The sequence below is a fragment of the Protopterus annectens genome, chromosome 7.part0, assembly GCF_019279795.1.
Source record: "Protopterus annectens isolate FY-2018-M chromosome 7.part0, PAN1.0, whole genome shotgun sequence".
Classification (NCBI taxonomy): Eukaryota; Metazoa; Chordata; order Ceratodontiformes; family Protopteridae; genus Protopterus; species Protopterus annectens.
Genome location: NC_056739.1, coordinates 1,742,472,337 through 1,742,495,029, shown reverse-complemented (window position 1 = coordinate 1,742,495,029; position 22,693 = coordinate 1,742,472,337). Strand labels below are relative to the sequence as shown.

At 42.3% G+C, this 22,693-nt stretch overlaps 1 protein-coding gene across 1 annotated transcript in view; it reads left to right on the top strand.

Moving 5' to 3' along the window:
- Positions 1 to 22,693, top strand: part of LOC122807215 (tubulin polyglutamylase TTLL13-like) — a 2,572,017-nt gene that overhangs the window by 1,827,376 nt on the left and 721,948 nt on the right. The window contains exon 9 of the mRNA XM_044078283.1: positions 1,661 to 1,886. Within this exon, the coding sequence (XP_043934218.1) occupies positions 1,661 to 1,886 (226 nt within the window). The remainder of the gene's footprint in view (positions 1 to 1,660; positions 1,887 to 22,693) is intronic.

Genomic DNA, 22,693 nt, shown 5'->3' with positions numbered 1-22,693 from the left:
CTGGTGTGTCACCTGTTTGGCATGGCTCACCCCGACATTTCCTCACTTAAACTAACCACATGGTTTCTCCAATTCCGATAATGGCCAGTGATTATTCCTTTTTTTCCGGGCTCACTTGGATTTTCTCAGCCTCCCAGAAAACACCACTAGAAATATCTGCAAGAGTAAATGGTAAAGATTTTAACTTTAGGCAGTACAGCAAGGACTAGGTCCTTGTTGACTTCCCTTCCTTCAGTTTCTAGCAATCTTATTAGTCTCTAACTCTAGTTACTCCACTTTCTAAAAGGGACCTTTCTTGTGAGATCCCCCCACAAAAGATGCCTTTTCAGCATGTGATGTGAATTTGAGTTTACAGACACACTCAATGCCCTTTCAAGCCTACCTCTTCTTGCAGTTTAAACCTCTCTTGGAAAACTGTTCCTCATTGCCATAACTTTGGCCGTGAGGATTTCAGAATTGCATGCTTTTTCCTACAGACTGCTGTCTTCTTGTTTCACCAAGTTAAGAATTTTTCTTAGACCTAACCCCTCCTTTTTACCTAAGGTGAGCTCTGAAACAGCTTTGAATCAAAATATCTACCTTCTGGTCTTTTTCCCTAACCATCCAAAAAATGAGAGTCTCTGCTTCATTCTCTGGATATTCATAGACAGCTTAATTTTTTACCTACACTATACTAAAGACCTCTGCTGGGACAATCAACTCTTTGTGTCCTATTCCCCTGCAAAGCTAGATTCTAAGGTTTCCATGATTAGTCTGGGCAGATGGCTTTCTGATTGTGTTATACACATTTATTCCATCAAAAAAAAAAAAACCTGCAGTCAAAACTTAAGGCCCATTCTCCAAAGGACCATAACAACTTTTATGGCCTTCTTCAAAAACTCCTCTATTGATGACATTTATGTTGCATAGTGGTCAACAGTGCACACCTTTATCAAGTATTACAAGCTGGATATGATGTCTGTGTCCAGATCTTCCTTTAGTTCCGCCACCTTCAAGGGTATCCTGTCATGATGCCACCGAGGTGTAGCTGGAGATTCTGTCTCAATAGTTGAGGTGGATGGCAGGGATAATGCAAGATATGGAAGTCAGGTACTTACCGTAATGCTGTATAATTATCCCAATCCATTCATCTTAACCTGAAGTCATAGAGGTACAACACACCATTACAGTTTATTTGCTTAAATATAAGACAGTATTTATGTGTAATAGAAGCATTGATGAAAGTTAGATATGACCGTCCATCTTCCCCTCCCAAATCATTATTTCCAAGCTTCTGAATAGACCTGATAGACATAAGCTCAAAGCCTACTCTCTAAGTCTTTTTCTTGATTATTCCATCACCAGCATGTTGTCTTTCAGGGGACAGAATTGATCTAAGTGGCTGAGAGAACACAGGTGCATTATGAGAGAAGTAAGGAGCTCAAGCAGCAGAATGAGTGTAAGTGGCTGAAGAAGTTGCCTGCTTAGATCCACTGCGTGTGGATCACCCAACAGATAAGATGGACATAGTGGGATGATGAACATCCGGCTTTATGTTAAGTACATAACTTCCATTTCACTAATATCCACTTAGCAATGTTGTATACAAAAAATAGCTGATAACACCGCTTGTATCAGAAATATCTGGTACTCTTTTTATTAACGTTTATTTAATCGACAGGAAGTTGTCAACTCTGAAGATCTGGATGGAGAAACATGGTTTTGACACAGTAAAGCTGTGGGAAGACATTGAAGATGTGGTTATAAAGACTCTCATTTCTGCTTATCCTGTTTTGAAGCACAACTACCGCACATGTTTTCCTATTCATGTGGTTGGAAATGCCTGCTTTGAGATCCTGGGCTTTGACATTTTGTTGGACAAGAAATTAAAACCATGGCTTCTAGAGGTGAGAAAGATTTACTTTGGAAATATCTGATGTTCTATAAGATGTCATTAACTTAGTCATGTGAGTTGATAGGTGTAACTATCTTCTTTTGGGAAAAATGAAGTAGGTCTGCTGTGAACATACATGCTCTGAACCCACATTGAGTGGAGGCTAAGTAATAATCTTACAAAATGTTTGAAGTCTCCCAATACTGGTGTCTGTAATGTGCCAGTCTTGATTACATTTGTACATACATATAGCTAAAACAAAAAGTAAGGCAGATAGTTTCTTCACCAAGAAGAATGGAGGTGGCTGCCTCATAAGTGATTCTCCAAAGGCTGTCATATCTACCCACAAACAGAATTATTCCACTTTAACACTGATTCACAGATTTTGACACACAAAGCCTCCCTCAAAACACATACATTTACTTGAGCCTTCTCTACATGATAAAAAGTACTCTGGACCTTCACTACAGGAAAAAAGTGTACATCACACAGTAGAAAAGCAGACTGACCCTTCTCCATTGCACGTGCTTGCACACACACACACACACACACACACACACACACACACACACACACACACACACACACAATCAATCTCTGGCTGTGATTGCTAGGAATTTAAATTCACAGTTAAATAATGACAGCTGTGTACTGCCATCAGAGAAATTGAATTATTTCAGCTCTGCTAGTTTCTGTGTAAGAAAATGAAGCATCTGATAAAAAATCAAGTATTTTATTTTACTATGCATTTGTCAAAGCACCTAATGTTGAATAGCCAGTAGTTATTTGTGCCGTTAGAAACATGTTTGCTTTTAAAAATGTTGTTGTTATACACCAGTTAATGCTTCAGCAATTTTTAACCCTACAAGCATCTTACTTTCTGTCAGAGCAAAACATAATGGTAGACAAGCTGAGCAGGTCCAAGAGAGACCATTACAAATGAAAAGTGGATGAGGGAGGTTTCCAGGAATTGATCCAGTTGTGGGAAGCACCTCTGATAGATCTTTTTGTCTCCTTTCAGAACAGAACACTTAACAGATGCTTTTCTTTCCCTTAAATGGGATTGTTTTGTTATGTATCTCCACCCTTTACTCTTATATCCAGGGTAATTCTGAAGATTTACTCACACAAGGCAGGGAGTTTAATACATCCGAGTTTAAAACATCATTGATTATTTGACCGGATGATTTGATTTTAATATCTTTTAGGCACTTCTTATTAGAGGATGTGTAGCAGGTACTAAAGGAGGCAAGAAATCCCACTACTAGAATTTTTTCTAGTTGGTGCCTAACCAGTAACCAGGGCCCTATCTGGGATTATGTACCACAGGTACTCAAATATTTCTGTGAGTTACTAGCCTCTGGCCTTTTGTACTCCTTTATCAAGGTACATTTGGCAGTTATTTCAGCATACTTGCTTATGGATTCTGAACTGTCTTCATTTTTTTAGTAAAACAGTTTCTGAAAGGACTATTACACTTAAAATCACTGAGCAAACAGGTTGATCTGAAGTAGTTGACTTCATTTGGTCATCAACCTGTGGGTAGTGGGATCTAGATTGACTTTGAGATGGCCACTTCACTAGCATCTGATCCAAGCTCCAAGCTCCTCCCCTTACCCATAATGTCCCTCTATCTTCTTCCTTCCCCCAGATCTTGTTTGATGCTGAAAAGCATAGCATCATGGTCACTGAGCTCCAGGCTTATTGTTGGGTAAGTGTCTTTTTTGTGGGGCTTTGAGTGTAGGTTGTGTCATTTTTTGGGGTCTTTGAGTGTAGGTTCCCCTTTTCTTCCCTTTTTAACCTCCCCTGCCTTGCGTTTTTGGTGTAGATCTTTTGTAGTAGTTCCCTCGTCCTCTGTTCCCCCTAAGGATTTCTGTGTGATAATGTGTGTGTGTGTTGGTGTGTGTTATCCCGCAAGGCATGGCAGATATTCCTAAACCTGTCTTCAGGAACTGCACATAGTATGGCCACAAGCTCTCTCCAGCTGATGGCCACACTCTGTGTGTGGTGTGCTTAGGTGTGTCGCATTTACTGACTGCCTGCTTTATTTGTGCGGGCTTTAACCAGAGGGCCCTCAAAGACAAGATGGCTAAGTTAGTGATGAAGGGTCTCCTGCCAGCTTTGGGGATGGCCATCCACGCTACTACCAGCTCGGCCATGTCTGTGGCTGCTACTGTTTTGTCCCCTTCCCAGGCCCCTGGGACTCAACCTCCCATTTCGAGGCCTGTGGAGGAGGATAAACCTAAGAAAGATAAGCAGAGGAAGAGGTCGACAGACTGTTCTGCTCCAGTGGGTCCTCCTCCCAAGATTAGGAATCCTCTGAGGCCTAATACCCCCCGACTCTGTTCACCCAGATTTTCTCCATAGCAGGAGGAGTCTAGACTGCAATCTAGTGCTTCCCACCACCGGCACTCCAGGCCGGCATCGGTGGCGTCTTCTTCGTGCTCTATGTGCAGTTTAAGTGAGGCTGAGATGGATAAAGTGATGCGGAAATTTGTACACAACCAGATCCAGTTGGGAGTCTTGCCAACCCCATCTCCCTCTAGAGCGGGGGGTTCACATCTCTTTTTTACACCCATTGCTCCTTCTTTGATCTGACCTCTGGTTTTGGAGCCCTTGGACCCGAGAGGTCTCGGGGCCAGGGGGTCGACACCAATGCTTGATGCCAGCTGTTGCCTTGAGTGTGTTGGATCCAACTAGTTCGGATCCGAGCGCTTGGAGCCATACCCTTGGGAGTTTTTTTGGAGTGCAGTCTCCCCCTTGGTATCTCGGCTCTGGGGGGCTCAGCTTCAACTCCCCCATCGGAACTGAGGAAATTGTCCTCCTTATTGGTATCCCAGGGAGCTCACTGCCCTTCGGCATTTAACATGGTGGAGAGGGTCCTCTCGATTGGGTCGAGACCCCTGACTGTTTCCTCTTCGAATTCTGCCCTGACTCCCTCGGCTCTCGGTGCGGCTCCAACCATTTTGTCCTCTTTGGGACAACCCATGTCCAATTTGCCCCAGATAGCTCCCATTGGAACACAACAGATGGTTTGTGAGTCCCCCATGGAGAGTCCCACCAAGGAGGTTCCCCACAAACGGTCGTGCAAAAAAAGGCACCTGGACATCTCTCCAGTGTCCCTCACAGATGACACTGGCTTGGAGGAAGGGGAAGGCTCCCCCAGATCACCCCCCAGTGATGTTTCCTTTGGGGACATCATGGAACTTCTTCGTCAAAGGGGGGGGTCTGCCCAAAAGCCAACCCCCAATGATTCAGTGTTCCTGGAGGCTTTCGGCATGGGTCCATCTACTTCCTAGGTGTCCCCTCCCGCAGATCCACTTGTGGACCTCATTACATCTCAGGTGTGGAAGGAGCCAGACATTGTGAAGCCAATTCCTAGATGTCCAGATAAGGTCCTTAGCCCACCTCTGACAGGACTAGCTGGAGTAAGGGGTCCCTGGGAGATGTGATGGTGGTGGCAGCCGCCACAAAGAAAGAGCTCGCTCTGGAGAGCTCCATGATCCATCCTCCTGACCAAGAGTCAAGACCTATGGACCACCTAGGGAAGCGGGTTTATGCTTCAGCTACCCTTTCTGTAAGGGCGCTGAATTATTTGGAGCATGTTATTCAACTTCAGTGGGATCTAGTCAAGGAGGTAGCTGAGTCACCCCTGGAGTCCATGTTGCTGGAGAAGAAACAGGCCTTCTCCGCATGGATAGCCACTCTAAAAGTGGTTTCCAATATGTCCATCCGCCTCCTTTCTCATGCTACAGAAGGAGCAGCAAGGGCGGCTGGCTCTGGCATTACCATGAGGCGACACGCCTGGCCCCAGCTATGTCAGTTCTCTGAATCCTTCAAGGAGTCTTTTGCTAACACCTCCTATGATGGTTCTTTCCTGTTTGGGAAGTCTGTGCGTGAGACTCTAGTCCAAAGTGAAAAGAGCAGGAAGACACAGTCTGCCATGTGGATTCGCTTCTCTGCCCCTCAAACATCTTTTTCAAGGGATCAGCGAGGGACGAAGAAGATGTGGTTCCGGAAATCTCAGTACTCTCGGGACACTCAGGACTCATCTTCCCGCAGAGGGGGTTATGATAGATGCCGGCCCAGAGGCAGAGGGGGTCTGAGAAATTTTGGGTCTTGAGAACCTTTCTCAGACAGACCCACACAGCAGCCTGACGGGTTGCCTTTCTGCTCATCTCTGGAGGCAGTCGGGGGTCATCTCTCATTGCACCTGACGTAGTTGGAGTCTGTTACAATAGACCATTGGGTGCTACAAATTATACCCAGAGGCTACTCCGTCCCCTTCTTAGAGTCACCTTTTCCCCCAAGACACCTCCCAGATGTCCCACCTGCGCAAAGGGAGGTGGCAGCTCTCAAAGTAGACCAGCTGCTAAAGAAGCGAGTCATCCAACCCTTCCCCACCAGATCAATCCAGATTGGGCATCTATTCCAAGTTCTTTCTGGTGCCAAAGAAAACGGGGAACTTAAGACCTATTCTGGATGTTTCCAATCTAAACCTGACAGTTGCCAAAGAAAAATTCTGGATGGTCACTATGCATTCCATCCTGCTCTACCTGCAGGAGAACAATTGGATGTACTCGATAGATCTCCAGGATGCATACTATCATATAAAGATGAACAGATGCTCCAGGATAGGGGCCAATCATTATTAGTTCCAAGCCCTTCCCTTCGGTCTCACCACAGCCCCCAGGGTGATCACCAAGGTCATGGCAGTTGTAGCAGTTCACCTGAGGCTTCAGGGAGTTTGGGTCTTTCTGTACCTAGACGATTAGCTCCTCACTGCCCCCACCATGAGTCTACTTTCGCAAGTCAGAGATTATTTCCTGACATTAGCAAATCATCTGGAGATTATGATTAGCACAGCTAAATCATCTCCTACCCCAGTCCAGACTCTAGAATTTATCTGGGCCCAGTTAGGTACCACCCAGAAGAGGGTTTATCTCATCCCAGAGAGGGTAAAGAACTTACGTCTTCATGTTTCTCAAGTCAACCAGTCAAGTCTTTCTTTGGCGGAGACAGTGCTGCGGGCTGAGCTCTAGGATCCATGGCAACCACCATCACTCTTCTTCTGTGTGCACGTCTACATATGCGGGTGCTACAGTGGACACTAGCTGTTCAGTGATCTTTGGTAGACCTTCCCTTAGACCATCTGATACATATTTCCGCAGTTTGCAGGGAGTCTCTTCGCTGGTGGGTCCTCTCCCCGGACCTAGTTGAGGGACGCCCATTTCTTGCAACTCCACCTCAGACCACGGTGACCAAGCCCATTTCTTGCAACTCCACCTCAGACCACGGTGACCAAGGATGCATCCCAGTTAGGGTGGGGGGGCATTGCTTGGGAAAACAGTACAAGGCACATGGTCCCCGAATGAGACCAAACTGCATATCAGTGTTCTGAAGATGAGGGCCATCCTTTTGGTGTTGCAGGTCCTTCATTCCTTTCTTCTTCTGGGGACTACTGCAATCCAATCGGACAACATGTCTGTAGTCTGGTACATCAACAAACAAGGATGAACCAGGACTTATCCCCTTTGTCACGAAGCCATGAGAGTGTGGGAATGGGTGATTTCCACCGGCTGGTTTCTGGTGACAGCGTACATTCCGGGACGGTTCAGCATACTAGCGGACAAACCCAGCAAGACTATTCTGATGCCTTATGAGTAGTCTCTGAACTTTCTGTAACGGACCAGATCTTCCTCGTATGGGATCGGCCTTGCTGTGATCTCTTCGCATCTCCTTCCAACGCGAAGAGCAGTGAGTTCTTTGCTCTGAACCCCCCCGCAGGAGGAACCCCAGGGATGCTCCTATCCATGCTTGGCCTCCCAGTCTTCTTTATGCTTACCCCCCCTTTACCTCTCATAACAAAGTTTCTTCAGAAAGCTTGCAGGCTGTGGAGCAAGGTGATCCTCATTTCCCCCTTCTGGCCTTGCCAAGTCTGGTTTCCCCATCCTTTGGTCTCACCTTGTAGTTCCACCATGGATCTTGGATCTGGTTCCAGATCTCATTTTGCACCCTTCGGGGATTCTTTACCCAGATCTGGACAGTCTGAAGCTCACCGCCTGGCTGCTCCAGTTCCCTTTTATTATTAGGACTCCCAGATTATCTTCCCCAGTTAAGACTATTTTGGTGGCAGCTCACCAGTCGTCTACCAGGAAACTATATCATAGCAAGTGGAAACGTTTTTCTGTTTGAACTTCTCAGCGGGACTTGGATCCTTTCACGGCTCCAGTTCTGGCAGTATTGGAATTTTTGGTGATATTTTTCAGCAGGGCGTTAGCTCTTCTATGGTGAAAGTACAACCGGCTGCCATCTCTAATTTCCACGTTGGGGAGAACATGGCATCTTTGGCTTCCTCCAGACTTTTCAAAACCTAATTGAAGTGCACCTTTCTCTTGAGACCTCCAGTAAAAGATCCTACACCTCCTTGGGACCTTACCTTTGTTTTACAGGCTCTGGTTTCTCCCCCCTTTGAGCCCACAGCATCAGTAGATTTACAGTTTTTGTCCTGGAAGACTGCCTTCCTAGTAGCTATCACCTCGTGGAGGAGGGATTCTGGCCTTAGCCATCAAACCTCCGTATACGATTTTCCATAAGGACAGGGTTTCTCTACATATTAATCCATCATTTCCTACCCAAGATTGCTTCAGAGACTAATATTAATCAGACAATTAATCTCCCTGTTTTCTTTCTGAATTTTCAGAAGGGGCGAATATAAATTGCATTTGTTGGATATACATAGACAATTGAGATTCTACTTACGCAGAACTAAGTCCTTCCGCAAGTCTGACCAGTTATTTGTTTTTTATTCTAGACACTTTCTGGGGTAAACCAATCTCAGGAAGTGACTATTGCATACTGGATCTCTCAGTGTATCCTTAAGGTGTATGTAGACAAAGGCATTTCTCTTCTGGGTCAAGTTAAAGCACATTCCACCAGATCCATGCCTATGTCTGCAGCTTTTTGGTCCAGGGTGTCTCTGGATGATATTTGTTCTGCGGCTACTTGGTCTTCATCTCACACCTTTATTTCACATTACAAACTGGACATGGTATCTAGAGGTAGAGCATCCTTTGGCTCTGTGGTGCTCCGGAATATACTTCCATGAAGGCCACCCAGGTGTTTGGTAGCTGGGGACTTTGTCCCACAGGTTGATGACCAAATGAAGTCAACTACTTCAGATAAAGAAGTTATGTACTCACCATAACATTCCATCTGAGTAGTTGTACTTGATTTGCCATAAGTCGTCCCTCCCTCCTTGCCCCTGACCTTATCACTGTTGTACTGCTCTGGTATACAGGAGAGGGGCGCCTCTGCGGCTTTCTTGTTCATACATGGTCAGGTTAAGAAGAGCCTTTAGTGAGATGGTCTTTTTGGATTGGGCTTATGTTTTATGAGTCAGCAAACTTGATCTGACAGAAGGAAGGAGATAGAGGGGCATTATGGGTAAGGGGTGGAGTTTGGAGCTTGGATCAGATGCTAGTGAAGCGGCTGTCTCGGATCTGATCCAGATCCGACTACCCACAGGTTGATGATAAATGAAGATTTTCCACTTTGACTTCTGATTTTCCTTGACAGGGCTGTGCAATCTGCAGTCAGCGTGGAAGTGCGGGAGTGAGACAGAATGTTTGGAAGATGGCCAATGGTGTGTTGTGGGCATGACACAACCAATATAACCTAAAGGCTACTGCAACAGTGAGGAATTGAATCATATACTGTTATGGGTTAGTGCAACTTACACAGCTATAGTTTACTGGCCAAGGTTTCCTTGAAAAGTTATTTAAAAACTGACATTTGCAGGCTGTGACAAATATTAGTGCTGGCCATATGTATGAAATAACTGTATGCCTCCAGACATGTTTCTCATCAGGATGAAATGATTGATTTATGGCACTAGGCAGACACATGCAAATTGCAGTGACAACAGTGAAAACGTGTGACACACCTCTTTAATATAACATGGATTACTAATATCTTAAAGAGCACAGCACTATAACTCACTAGGTATATTTGTTACCAGTGCTGTGTATGCTGGATGCATGCATATACCCAATGTTGAGGCTTATTTTCTATTCTGCCATTGGACAGCTGCCATATAGAATGCAAATATATGCCCCATTTACACTGTCACAAAGTCAAGTGCCACTTTAGTAAAGTGAGCTTGGTTGCAGCACACATATTCACTATTAAGTGATGGCCATGCCAAATTGAAATTATTTCCCAGTATAATCCTCCCTAACTGCCTCACAAGGCATGTGAACTTTTTCCTGGACATTAAAATTAATTTCATAAGTTGTCTCTTTTGCTGGTCTATAACAGCACCAGTTTTAAATGCAAACATTTTATAGTTGCAGAAAGGATCATTGGTTAACATTGGGTGCTTTGATAAGTATATAACAAACAAATACAGTGAATATAAGAAGTGTACTCTGTTAAAATGCAGTTTTTTTTTTGTGATATAAAAAAATGAGACCACAATAAATCATTTCAAAACTTTTCTCACCTTTAATGTGACCTATAACCTGTACAGTTCAACTGAAAAACAAACAAATCTGTTAGGGGAAAAAATATAAAAAATAAAAAAGTACAATAAGCTGGTTGCATAAGTGTGCACACCCTTAAACTAATACTTTGTTGAAGCACCTTTTGATTTAATTACAGCATTCAGTCTTCTTAGGTACACACCTGCAATCAATTAAAGAGAATCTGATTAACCCCAAATAAGGTTCAGCTGTCCTAGTAGGATTTTCCTGACATTTACTCATTTGACTGTTACAGCAAAAGCCATGGTTCGCAGAGAGCTTACAAAGCATCAGAGGGATCTCACTGTTAAAAGGTATCAGTCAGGAGAAGGGTACAAAAAAAATTCCACAGCATTGGATATACCGTGGAACACAGTGAAGACAGTCATCAAAAAGTGGAGAAAATATGGGACAACAGTGGCATTGAAAAGAACTGGACGTCCCTCCAAAATTGATGAAAAGACAAGACAAAAACTGGTTAGGGAGGCTGCCAAGAGACCTACAGCAACACTAAAGGAGCTGCAGAAATTCCTGGCAAGTACTGGTTGTTTAGTAGTTCACTTTTTTCATCTCTCCTCATTTGGTTAAGTACTGGTTGTTTACTACATGTGACAACAGTCTCCCGTATTCTCCATATGTCTGGACTATAGGGTAGGGTTGCAAAAAGGAAGCCTTTTCTTACACAGGAAAACATCCAGGCCCAGCTAAAGTTTACAAAACAGTACATCAAGTCTCCCAAAAGCATGTGGGAAAATGTGTTATGGTCTGATGAGACCAAGGTTGAACTTTCTGGACACAATTACAAAAGGTACATTTGGCTCAAAAACAACACTTTGCATCACCAAAAGAACACCATCCCCATGGTGAAGCATGATGGTGGAAGTAGCATGCTTTGGAGTTGCTTTTCTTCAGCTGGAACTGGGGCTTTAGTCAAGGTGGAGAGAATTATGAACATTTCCAAATCCGAGTCACTTTTGGCCCAAAACCTTCAGGTGTCTGCTAGAAAGCTGAAGATGAAGAGGAATTTCACCTTTCAACATGACAATGACCTCAAGCATACATCCAAATCAACAAAAGAATGGCTTCACCAGAAGAAAATTAAACTTTTGGAATGGCTCAGCCAGAGGCCAGACCTAAATCCAATAGTAAATCTGTGAGATGAACTGAAGAGGGCTGTGCACAAGAGATGCCCTCAGAATCTGACAGATTTGGAGTGCTTTTGCAAGGAAGAGTGGGCAAATATTGCCAAGTCAAGATTTATCATGCTGATAGACTCCTACCCAAGAAAACTGAATGCTTACAGCATACTTAAATTAAAAGGTGCTTCAACACACTAGTTTAAGGGTGTGCACACTTATGCAACCAGTTTATTGGACGTTTTTCTTTTCCCTGAAGAGATTTGTTTGTTTTTCAATTGAATTGTCCAGATTATGGGTCACATTAAAGGTGGGAAATGTTTTGAAATGATTTATTGTGCTTTCATTTTTTTATATCACAAAAACCTGGCATTTTAACAGGGGTGCGTACACTTTTTATATCCACTGTAGATGAATTTTTATCAAATGCTTCATTTTCTTATATTGAATCTAGAAGAGGTGAAGTACTTCTAATTCAGTTCCACTGATGCCAATACACAACTATTATTAATTAGGTATAAATTTATGTACCGAGAAGCATAGCAATAATTCCAGCTTCAGTCAAATTGATATTAATGTAGTATGCTTCTGTTTGTACATTTATTCTGATAGTAAGAAATGCTTTACAGTGTAAGCAGTCCATGTTTATTTTTAGTTGATTCAGGTGTTTGAAACAGGGTACAACTTGATATTCAGTGTGCTTATAATTTAACTTGTATCTTCTCCATGCAGTTTGGGATCACCTGCTGTAAATGTTACCTTTTGTGTCAGTAGTATCAATAATATGTTTCACATTGTCTGCTACCTACCACTGATATAGCCCACAGTTTACTCTCTTTTGTTTTGTCTTCATGTTTCTAATCTGGGTTTGAAGCTAAATTTCCTAGTAAATTTTTAAGTTAAACTTTTGAATTATATCATTTATTTCTGTTTATCCTACATTGTTAATAATGTGTCTAGTCCACTACCTAAGCTGTATAGTTTCAGGACAGAAATGAAACTGATATCGGGAACTATCATTTGCATCTTTGCTCTGCCTGAATATTATCAGACAGCAAAGTCAGATTACACTGCAGTTAGCATTAATTCATCTTCACTAACAGTTGAGTTCCTTGCTGTACTTTTCCAGGTTTTATCTTATATCTGTATGACCGTGGTATCTGGTCATGCTTTCTCAAATGTGAACATAGCACACTGTGTCAGAGCTACTCCCCTCTTAGGTTAAAATCTTGTACACCTTCTGTTAATTGTTGATGAACATCAGTATTTGAAAGCCAGCATATTCCTGCAGCATTGCCACTATTTTCTATTTCTTAATATCATGTTTTCCTGTTAGAAACCAAATATTGATGTCAGGTTTCCTTCAGTATTCATTGCATCAAAGAATGTACCAGACAACTGGGCCGTGTAGCAATTTACATTCTGCTAGTATCCACCATTCAACCTTACCTTATTTTTCACTGAGCAATTGGCAAGTTATTCTGGGGTGACACTATGAATCACACCATTGTATAATTCCTTCTTAAAGGAAAATAGTGTGCCACATTACTTAATCTGGAGAGGAAGTTTGCTCCAGACAATGGGTAATCCTTGTGTGACAAATCTTTTTCCAATAAGATTTGTTTATTTGGTAAAGCAGGTTCATATCTCTGGTTGTAGTGCTGACCGGACTGTTTGATTTGTGGAGAAACAAGAGGTCTTAGGCTGTTGGATCCTTAATAGCCCAGAAGACAAGGCACAGACCATCTCTAAGAGGACTGTAGAACACTGAATACAGGGACAAGGCCTCTAACCTCTCTTAGTAGAACAGGTCCTTTAGGCCCATGAACTTTTTTGTCAGGAACTTTTGTGGTCTCTCCAGCTGCATGATGTGTTTAGTAAGATGCATCTCAAAGGGGACATTGTATTCAGTGATGGACTTGATTAGTACAAAATACAGAGGGTTAAGGTATTACTTGGATCTAGAGGAAATACTCTTTGCAATCAGATGTGCCAAATAGCACACCTGCAAAACAAACAGCATCAGAACTACTAGATCAAAAGACCTAGCAACATAAACAGGACATGTTGGAGAGGCATCTCCATCCATGTGAAGCAGAGTTCCTCCCTAGCCCTATTTAAGTGCAACTTGGACCAGTGGATGGGTAATTGGAAATTCACCCCTGGTCTGGCACCTATGTCTCTGAAGGAGAGAGGCAGTTGGTATATTACCCCTATTTAAATCATATTTGAGGGTCACATTTGGGTTGCGTGACTTGGCTTCTGAGGGGCCTAGTGGTCTTTAGACTAGCAACCACCTATGAAGCTATGAACATGATGATCAAAGGAGAAGGCGTTAACTTCCCATATTCCAAGGTCTCTCACAAAGTCTTCATTTTGGAGTGAGATGTTTTCTATACTATAAGTTGGGTGGAGGGTTTGTTTAACAAAATGCAACAATAATGCATTTTTCCCATTTAGTTTTAGTCCATTTTCAGAACACCAGCTATTAATGTGTGTAAGTTTGCTTTGTAGCTTCTACATATCAGAACAGGATTTGAGTATAAAACCCAGTCCACTTTACAATCATCAACAAACTTTGTTAAACCAGATTTCTCCGTTTTTAGTTTGCAGATCAGAGATGTATATGTCAAATAGCAGAAGTCCTAGCATGGATCCCTGTGGTACCCCCACTGGTTACATTTATGCTGTCTGAGTATGCACTTCTCACCCTCACCATATGGGTTATTTCCCCTTAGCCAATTAGCTATCCATCTAACTACACAGGGATCAGTTTGGAGTACATTTAGCTTGTTGATATTGTTGGCATGTGGTAGGGCACCAAATGCAATTGGTGAAGTCAAGGTCACTGTATGAATAGTATGACTGATGTCCATGGCTTGTGTTATTCAATCAAAAAAAATCACCAGATTCACTAAACAAAGTCAGACTGATGGGGGTCAAGACGTATAAGAGTTTTTTAGATTATAAGGTCTGCTATGACCCATTCCATGATTTTGCAAATGAGGCTTGTCAGGTTGATGGGTCTGTAATTCCCAGAGTACATGATGGTGCCACCCTTGTGAAGCTGCATTACAACTGTTGTGCACCAAACCTTGGGAACAAAGCTATTGGACAGGCTGAAATCAAATAGTTTAGGAACAGGTCCACCAATGCATGTTTAGTGCTGTTTAGCAGATAGCCTGGTACATTATCAGCTCCCATAGAGGATGTAATTTTTGCACTGAAGAGTACTTTCTACAAGTGTTCTTTTGTGATGCTAGAGGGTTGAGATCCTTATGTATACATGGATTTTGTAGAGATGTCTCTGGGGTGAAATTTATACTGAATTTATTTGCTAATACATTTGCAATTATCCACTGCATAACAGTAGGTATTGCTATTGTGAATAACTTGAGAGCACTGTTAGGTGTTATTTCTTAACTTCCTGATATAAGTAAAGAAGGATTTGTAATTATTCTTAGCTTCTAATGTCAACCTAAGTTCATGGGAAACTTTTGTTTTCCTGATGGTATTTTTCACTACCTTGAATAACCTTTTGATGTTGACCTTGATTTCAAAGGAACTTACTAACATAACCCCTCATAATAAATGTCTATTATATATATGGACACAATTGCACAGCTAGTCTTATAAAGGCCCTGGTGGTCGTTTGCCTAGTATATATCTATAAAGTTCAAAAAATTTAGGATCTTTGCTTGGAAGTGTTTGCATAGTTATTTTATACCCCCAAGCAGACTTCAAAGAATTTTTCCTAAGGTAGATGGCAAATGTTGGAGGTGTGATGGAGAAGAAATAGGTAACTGGAAACATATGTTTGGGACTGTAATGAGTTGACATATTTTTAAAAATTCCCTACAGAATGCTGTGTCAGAAATATTGGGTGAGCAGATGCTGTAACTAAGGAAGTGATTTATTGAGCTGGGACACAGGATCTGAGTTGCCTAGACATAGTAAGGCCTTATTCGGTTTAATTCTGTTGGTTTCCAAAAAGCAGTTAATAGAAAATGGAAATCAGTGTCTAAACAAAGTGTATTTGAAGTATTGAATATTATTAAAGAGATAAAATAACTGGAAGCGGTATTGTTAGAAAAGGGAAGGAGCAAATTGAGCTGGGACACAGGATCTGAATTGCCTAGATATAGTAAGGCTTTATTAAGTTTAATTCTGTTGGTGGTCAAAAAAGCAATTACTAGAAAATGGAAATCGAAGTCTAAACCAACTGTATATTGAGTATTGAATATGTATTTTAAGTATCTCTTATAAAAGAAATAGAATTGAAAGAATCTTTAGAAAAGGGAAAGAGCAGATTACATAGAAATAAATGGAAATTGTGAGAACAATACATGCAAATAATGTTCAGGGCAGGAGGAGGAGTTAGGTTTAAGGGAATGCAGGAATTTAGCAATATATGTAATGTTGGACTGATGATAGTTACAAAGAAAAGGAAATCTAATCCTTGGACGCTTGGTCAAGGGTAATAACTGTCAATGTACAAGCTTCTTTTATTTTTGGTTTTTATTAGCTAGGGTTAAAATAAAAAAGGTTGGGAATCTAGCAAATGCCACAAGAGTTTTAAAGTTTAAAATATATAATATGATATAGGAGAAACAGCTATTGTTGTAAATGTCCAGCAATGGTATATTAAGTCATGTTTACAGGTAATTTGATAATTCTTTCTAGTCATTATAGATAATGAAAAAGAAAAGAACTTATGCTTGAGATGTTACAGGATCCTTATAGTGGTCTTGGAGTTATATTGTGTCTTGGGTCCTTCATCTGTCTGGCTTGGGATTAGAAGAAATGCTTTAAGTAGTAAAATTATGATCAGTTAAGTAGGATGTGGATGAAAATTTCCATAACTGCCAAAATCCTGTGTAATAGAGTATGATGTGAGTAAAAATCACCAGAAGCCTTCAGTTAGGTTGAAATATAGGATGCTTTATTGGTCTTCTTTTAATAGTCTTGGCAGATGAGCACCAAATGATTTACGGTGGGAAGTCTCTCTTCATTTATCCCAAAACAGAGCGAGTGTGTGTGTGGTGAGGTATCCATCTAGGGTGTATGTCATTGTTGATGTGACACTCTCTGGGGGTGGGTAACTAACAGTTATCCACGCCTTAGAATTTAAATCCGCAAGATCTATGTTGTCAATCTTCATTTATTCCTTGACCTGTGGGTTTGGTTCAAAACTTGGAACCAACTTAGCCGTACTGCACCCCGCAAGGACCAAAACCTCTCAAGCTCTTCTCCCTACCCACAATGCTCCTGTCACTTTTACCTCAGATCTCATTTGCTACTTCCAGAGACAGACACTTCACCAAATCTCTCAAGCTAAGTACAATTATATTCTAAATTTCCTTAGTTGTTTTTTCAGTTGTAGCCTTGCTATTACCTAACTAATCTCCCTTTATTAATATAGAATCTCCCTACTATGCTCTTTTCTCCATCAAGCTCCTTTTTTCACTTTGGTGAATTCTTTACTACCATAGTTGGTAGACTTTTCAATTTTCCTTTTCATTTCTTCCTCCAACAAAAGAAAAAAAGTTGTTGTCTTGATTTCTTTTTCATACCGTTGGTATTTCTTGTCTACCATTGCTGGTAGCAGCCCTCTTTCTCTTTACTTTAGCTCAGTGTTGTCTTTATTTTTCTCCTACATGCCCTTGGGTATTCTAGGCCTACCATTGCTGGTAGCACTACACTGTAATTTCTTTCCTTATTTCTATTTTCACTTTTAGCTGTAAACTAGATATGACTGACAATGAAAAGGGTACCTCTGGCTTTAAAAAATGTCAGAAGTGCAATAGAAAGATGCCTAATTTGGATGGTCCTTTATTATGTGTATATTGTTTAGCCTCATTACAGCTTCAAGAAGACTGCTCGATATGTGATGGATTTAGCCACTGAGCATTATTCAAATGTAAAAATAAGCTGATGTTGAAAGGCTTGCTAAAATCATCTTTTGAGGAGGCCTTATCTGGCTTTAAATCTAAGATGGATTCTTCTTCTTCTTCCAAAACCTAGAAGCATAAGAAGAAAAGTCACTCGCACCGACCTCCCCCTTGGTACCATTGACTAAGAAAGCTAAACTGGAAGGTCCACAAATGTCAATGGCACCAAAAGCCTCTGCTGCGACGCCTCTGGTATCTATTGCACCAGAGCAAACATTTAAAAAGAAAGACAAGGTTTTGAAACTTACAACCTTGGTTCCAACCACTGTACCAGCACTGACACCAATAATTCTAGAGGAACAGGAGTACATTTTTCCGAGAACACATTACTCCCCTTTTATAGATCCATATACTGGACAACTACCTAGTCCATTTATAGAGAGACCTAAATCTCCATCCACCCAATCAGTTCACTCCACCAAGAGCTTGTCAGAAATAGATGTGCTGAGGCTGGTGGATCACGTTCTTGCAGTGAGAGGATTGCATTCTATGTCCTTGGTTCTGACTATTTCTAATTCCGGAACTACCTTCTCCACGACTCCACCAAATCTTCCTCCTCTGACCCCATATGTGGCTTGAAAACTCAGGCTCCGATCTTTCCCACACCAACTACTTCAGCTCCAGCCAGATCTTCATCTCTGGAACTGATTACTACCCTGACCTCTTCAGTCCTATCGGAACTGGAGGGCTCTTGGGGTGCGGGTTCATCTGCCAATTCTGGTGGGGCAGGCTTCACCTCCATTTTTTTTTGGAGCCATCGCTGCACCTCAGGGCCTTGAGCTCCACTCCAGCTTCAGCATCTGGGGCAGTCTCCTCAGAGCAGGGAGGGACCTCGGTTCCAAGGTAGTCATTCTCGGTTCCGGGCTCCCTTCCCCCTTTGGGGGAACTTGCTTTTCAGGCAATGGCAAGGGCTTTATCCTCAGTGGCACCCAGACATCTGCCCCTGAATTGGAGTTGATCCTTGAACCTTCCTGCCGTTCTCACTATCCTCCAGTCTCTGCATTGGGACAGCGAGGGCCAAAACTGCAGGATATACCTGTCCAGGTCTTATCCTCTTCCGATACTTCTTCAGATTATCCCACTAAAGAAGTTCCTCACAAGAAAAAGTGCAAGAGGAAGCATTTGGATTCTTCGGAAGAATCTGTCACTGAGCATACTGACTGCGATGAAGTGGAGGGGTCTTCTAAGTCACCCCTCTGAAGATGTCTCCTTATGAGACATCCTCTAGATCCTGAAACAGAGGGATGGCTGGAAGTCCCAACATCCTTTCCCCAAAGAGTCATTATACCTGCAAGCTTTCGATTCTTGACCATCTACTTCTTTGTTGACCCCCCCCTCCCAGATAATGATCTCATAAAAGTGATCATGCAGTGGGCTGGAAGGCTTCTGACTCCATAGAGCTGATTCCTAGGAAGCCAGATAAAATTATCACAGCTCCTGAAGATTTTCAGTTTTGGGCAAAAGGCTTAGCAGTAGATGCCATGGTGGTTGTGGCAGCCTCAAAGAAAGAACTATCTGAGGAGAGTTCCATTATCCATCCTCCCAGTAGAGAGTCCTGAGTTATGGATAGATTCGGTAGGTGGGTGTACTCTTCATCGACCTTTGCCTTAAGGTTGTTAAATTTTTTGGCACAATTCACTAGACTTCAAAGGGATTTTATTAAGGAGTTATCAAATACCCTTGTAGGAGCTGTCTCTGAAGAAGTCCAAGAAAAATTTGCTTCTCAGTTGGCCACCCTCAAGTCCATATCCAACTCGTTCATGAGGCTCATAACCCATGCAGCCAAAGTGACAACCAGACCTGCAGCTTCCAGCATAGCCATAAGGAGACGTGCCTGATGCGCTTATGCAAATTTGTGGAGCTATTCAAGTTTTTTTTTTGTCAATGCGTCTTCTGACAGATCTTCTCTTTTTGGCCCAAAAGTTCAAGAAACCTTATGCAGGTGTGAGAAAGATGGAAAGACCTTCTTTGCATTGGGTGTACATTTCTCTACTCCTCAACGGTCCTTCCTGAGGAACCAGAGGAGTAGGAAAATGTGGTTCTGAAAATCCCAAGGGCCTTTCCAAGATACAAGTGGTGGTAACTCCCCCAGGGACGGGGGGGGGGGTTCAATGGAAGAAGCCATCCACACAGCAGAGGTGGCCCACAAAATAAGGATTCCAGCGATTCCTTCTCAGCCATACCATACCAGCACTCCTGAAGGGAGGCCCGATTGCCTGCCTCTGAAGGTAGTCAGGGGATGATTATCCTTACACCAACAAGCCTGACTAGAAATAACTACAGATATTTGGGTGCAAAGGATTATTACCAGAGGATACTCTGTTCCCTTTCAAAACTGCCCCAAAAAATTCAAAAGGATCCCCAATGTTCCACCCAATCAGAGGGAACCAGCAGTTCAAGAAATCAAAAAACTGCTAGCTAGAAAAAAAGTCATCTGACATGTCCATTCAGATCAGAAAGAATTCGGAATTTAATCAAGATTCTTTTTAGTGCCGAAGAAGACGGGACTGGAGATTCATTTGGGATCTCAGTGTTGTGAACAAATCTGTTCATCAAATGAAATTCTGGATGGACATCCATCGTTCCAGTTTTAGGATGTGTATTATCACATCAAGATGGACAAACGATTCAGGAGATATCTCCGATTCTGGCTGGAAGCCAGTCACTACCAATTTAGAGCACTGCCCTTTGGCCTCACCACAGCCCCCAGGGTGTTCACCAAATGCATGGCAGTGGTAGCATCTCACTTGAGAGTTCACGGACACAGAGTGTTTCCTTACTTAGATGACTGGCTCATTACCACTTCCACCAGGCATTTCCTAAAAAAAATCAAGAGACTATGTTCTTCAGACTTGTAACTATCTTGGACTCAAAATAAACCACAAAAAATCTCATCTAACTCCGATGCAGAATTTGGAATTTATAGGGGCAAACTTGAACAGAAACACTTACATAGCCTGTCTTCCCTTTCCCCGTCTAGAAAAGATCAGATTCCAAGTCAGGAAAATCATCATCAGCAGAACAGTACCCTGCGTGTCTAGTAATGCAGGCTCTAGGTACTATGGCAGCAACCATTAACATTGGTACCTCTAGCAAGATTCCACATGAGGATTCTACAATGGCTTCTAGCATCCCAATGGTCCATTCTTCATCAGCCAATGTCGCATCATATTTTAGTAACCAACCATTGCAAAATGGATCTTCTCTGGTGGATCCACTCTGAAGACATTCTTGCAGGACAACCTTTCATTCCACCTCAACCCCAGGCCATAGTGACCATGGACGCTTCCCAGATTGGGTGAGGGGGGGGGGTTATCTGGGCAAGACAGTTCAAGGCAGTTGGTCACTCACAGAGTTCATCTTGCATATCAATGTCCTAGAGATGAGGGCAGTGCTGTTAGTGTCGCAGGTCTTCCAAGCTGTTCTTCCTCCAGGGACAATTGCAATCCAGACCGACTTGTCAGTAGTCTGGCACATCAACAAACAGGAGGAACAAAGTCTTATCCCCTTTGTAGAGAAGCACTCAGGGTTTGGGAATAGGCAATCTCTTCCAACCACTTTCTGATAGTAGCACTCATCCCAGGGATATCCATTGTGACAGTAGACAAGTTGAGCAGATGTATTCTCATGCCTCACTACTGGTCTCTCAACCCAAAAGTGGCTCAAATGATTTTTCGCCACTGGGGCAAGCCATACTGCAACCTCTTTGCATCACCCCTAAACAACAAGTGCAACAGCTTTTTCATCCTGATCCCCCCTCTGGGGGAGACCCTGAAAGATGCTCTCTTTCATGCTTGGCCCCCGGGACTCCTATACGCCTTCCCCCAGTACCGTTAAGCCCTCAATTTCTGAAGAAAGCATCAAGACTGAAGAGCAAAGTTATCCTCATTGCCCCATTCTGGCCTCAACAGATTTGGTTTCCCTTTCTCTGGCTTCATCTGATTCAATAGCCATGGGCTGTGGACTCAGCTACAGACCATCTATCCCATCCATAGGAATTAGTTCACCTAATTCTTCAGAACTTAAAGTTCACAGCGTGGCTTCTCTACTTCCATTGATTATCAGGCATAACTCTGTGTCTTCTCTAGTCCATAAGATTATTTTGGCCTCCCACAAGCCTTCCACTAGAAAATTTCACTGTAGCAAATATAAAAAATGTTCCTGGTGGGCTGATAGTAATCATATAGACCCTTTTTCAGCCCCTGTCACAAATGTCTTAGATTTTTTTTACTTTGCTCTTTGAAAAAGGAGCTTCTGCCTCTCTCATTAGGATTCAACTACTGGCCATTTCTAATTTCCACAGTGGATTAAAGGATGCCTCATTAATGTCTCATAAACTTTGTAATGCCTTTTTGAAACATTGGTGTTAAAGCCTCCACATGAAGATCCGTATGTTCTGCGGGATCTCAGCTGAGTTCTCCAGACCTTGATATATTCCCCCTTTATGCCTGCAGTCGCTTGAGAATTGAAGTACTTCTCTTGGAAAACAACTTTATTAATAGCTGTTACTTCTGCTAGATGAATTTCAGAGATTTAGGCGTTATCTTGTAAATCACAGTATTTGATTTTCCACCTAGATTGGGTCTCAAGTTTCAAGCCTTCTTTCCTTCCTTCTTTTGGAGTCAACCATTAATCAGACTAATCTTTCCAAAATTTTCAAACAAAGGTGAATGGTGCCTGCATTTGTTAGACATCCAGAGGCAGTTATGTTTCTACCTTCATAGAACAAAGTTTATCAGGAAAATCCGACCAACTGTTTAATTCCTTTTCTAACACTATACTGGGTAGACTGGTATCTAAAGTTACTATTTCTAGATGGTTGAAAGACTGCATATCCTTTATATATGCTAAAAAGAATGTTAAGTTATCTGGACCATTTTAGGCACACTGTACCAGAGCTGTAGCTGCATCAACAGTTTTTCAGTCCAGAGCTTCCTTGGATGATATTTATGCAGCAGCAATTTGGGCTACCCCACATACCTTTATTACTCATTACAAACTGGATATGGCTTCTAGGGGAAGAGCATCATTTGGCTCTATGGTGCTCAGGTATATTCTTCCATGAGTCTGCCCAAGGTAAAAAGTAGCTGGAGACTGTCCCACAGGTCAAGGAATAAATGAAGCTTGACAACATCAGATAAAGAAGTTATGTACTCACCATAACATTCCATCTGTGTTGCCGATCTTCATTTATCCTTGATGCCCCTCCCT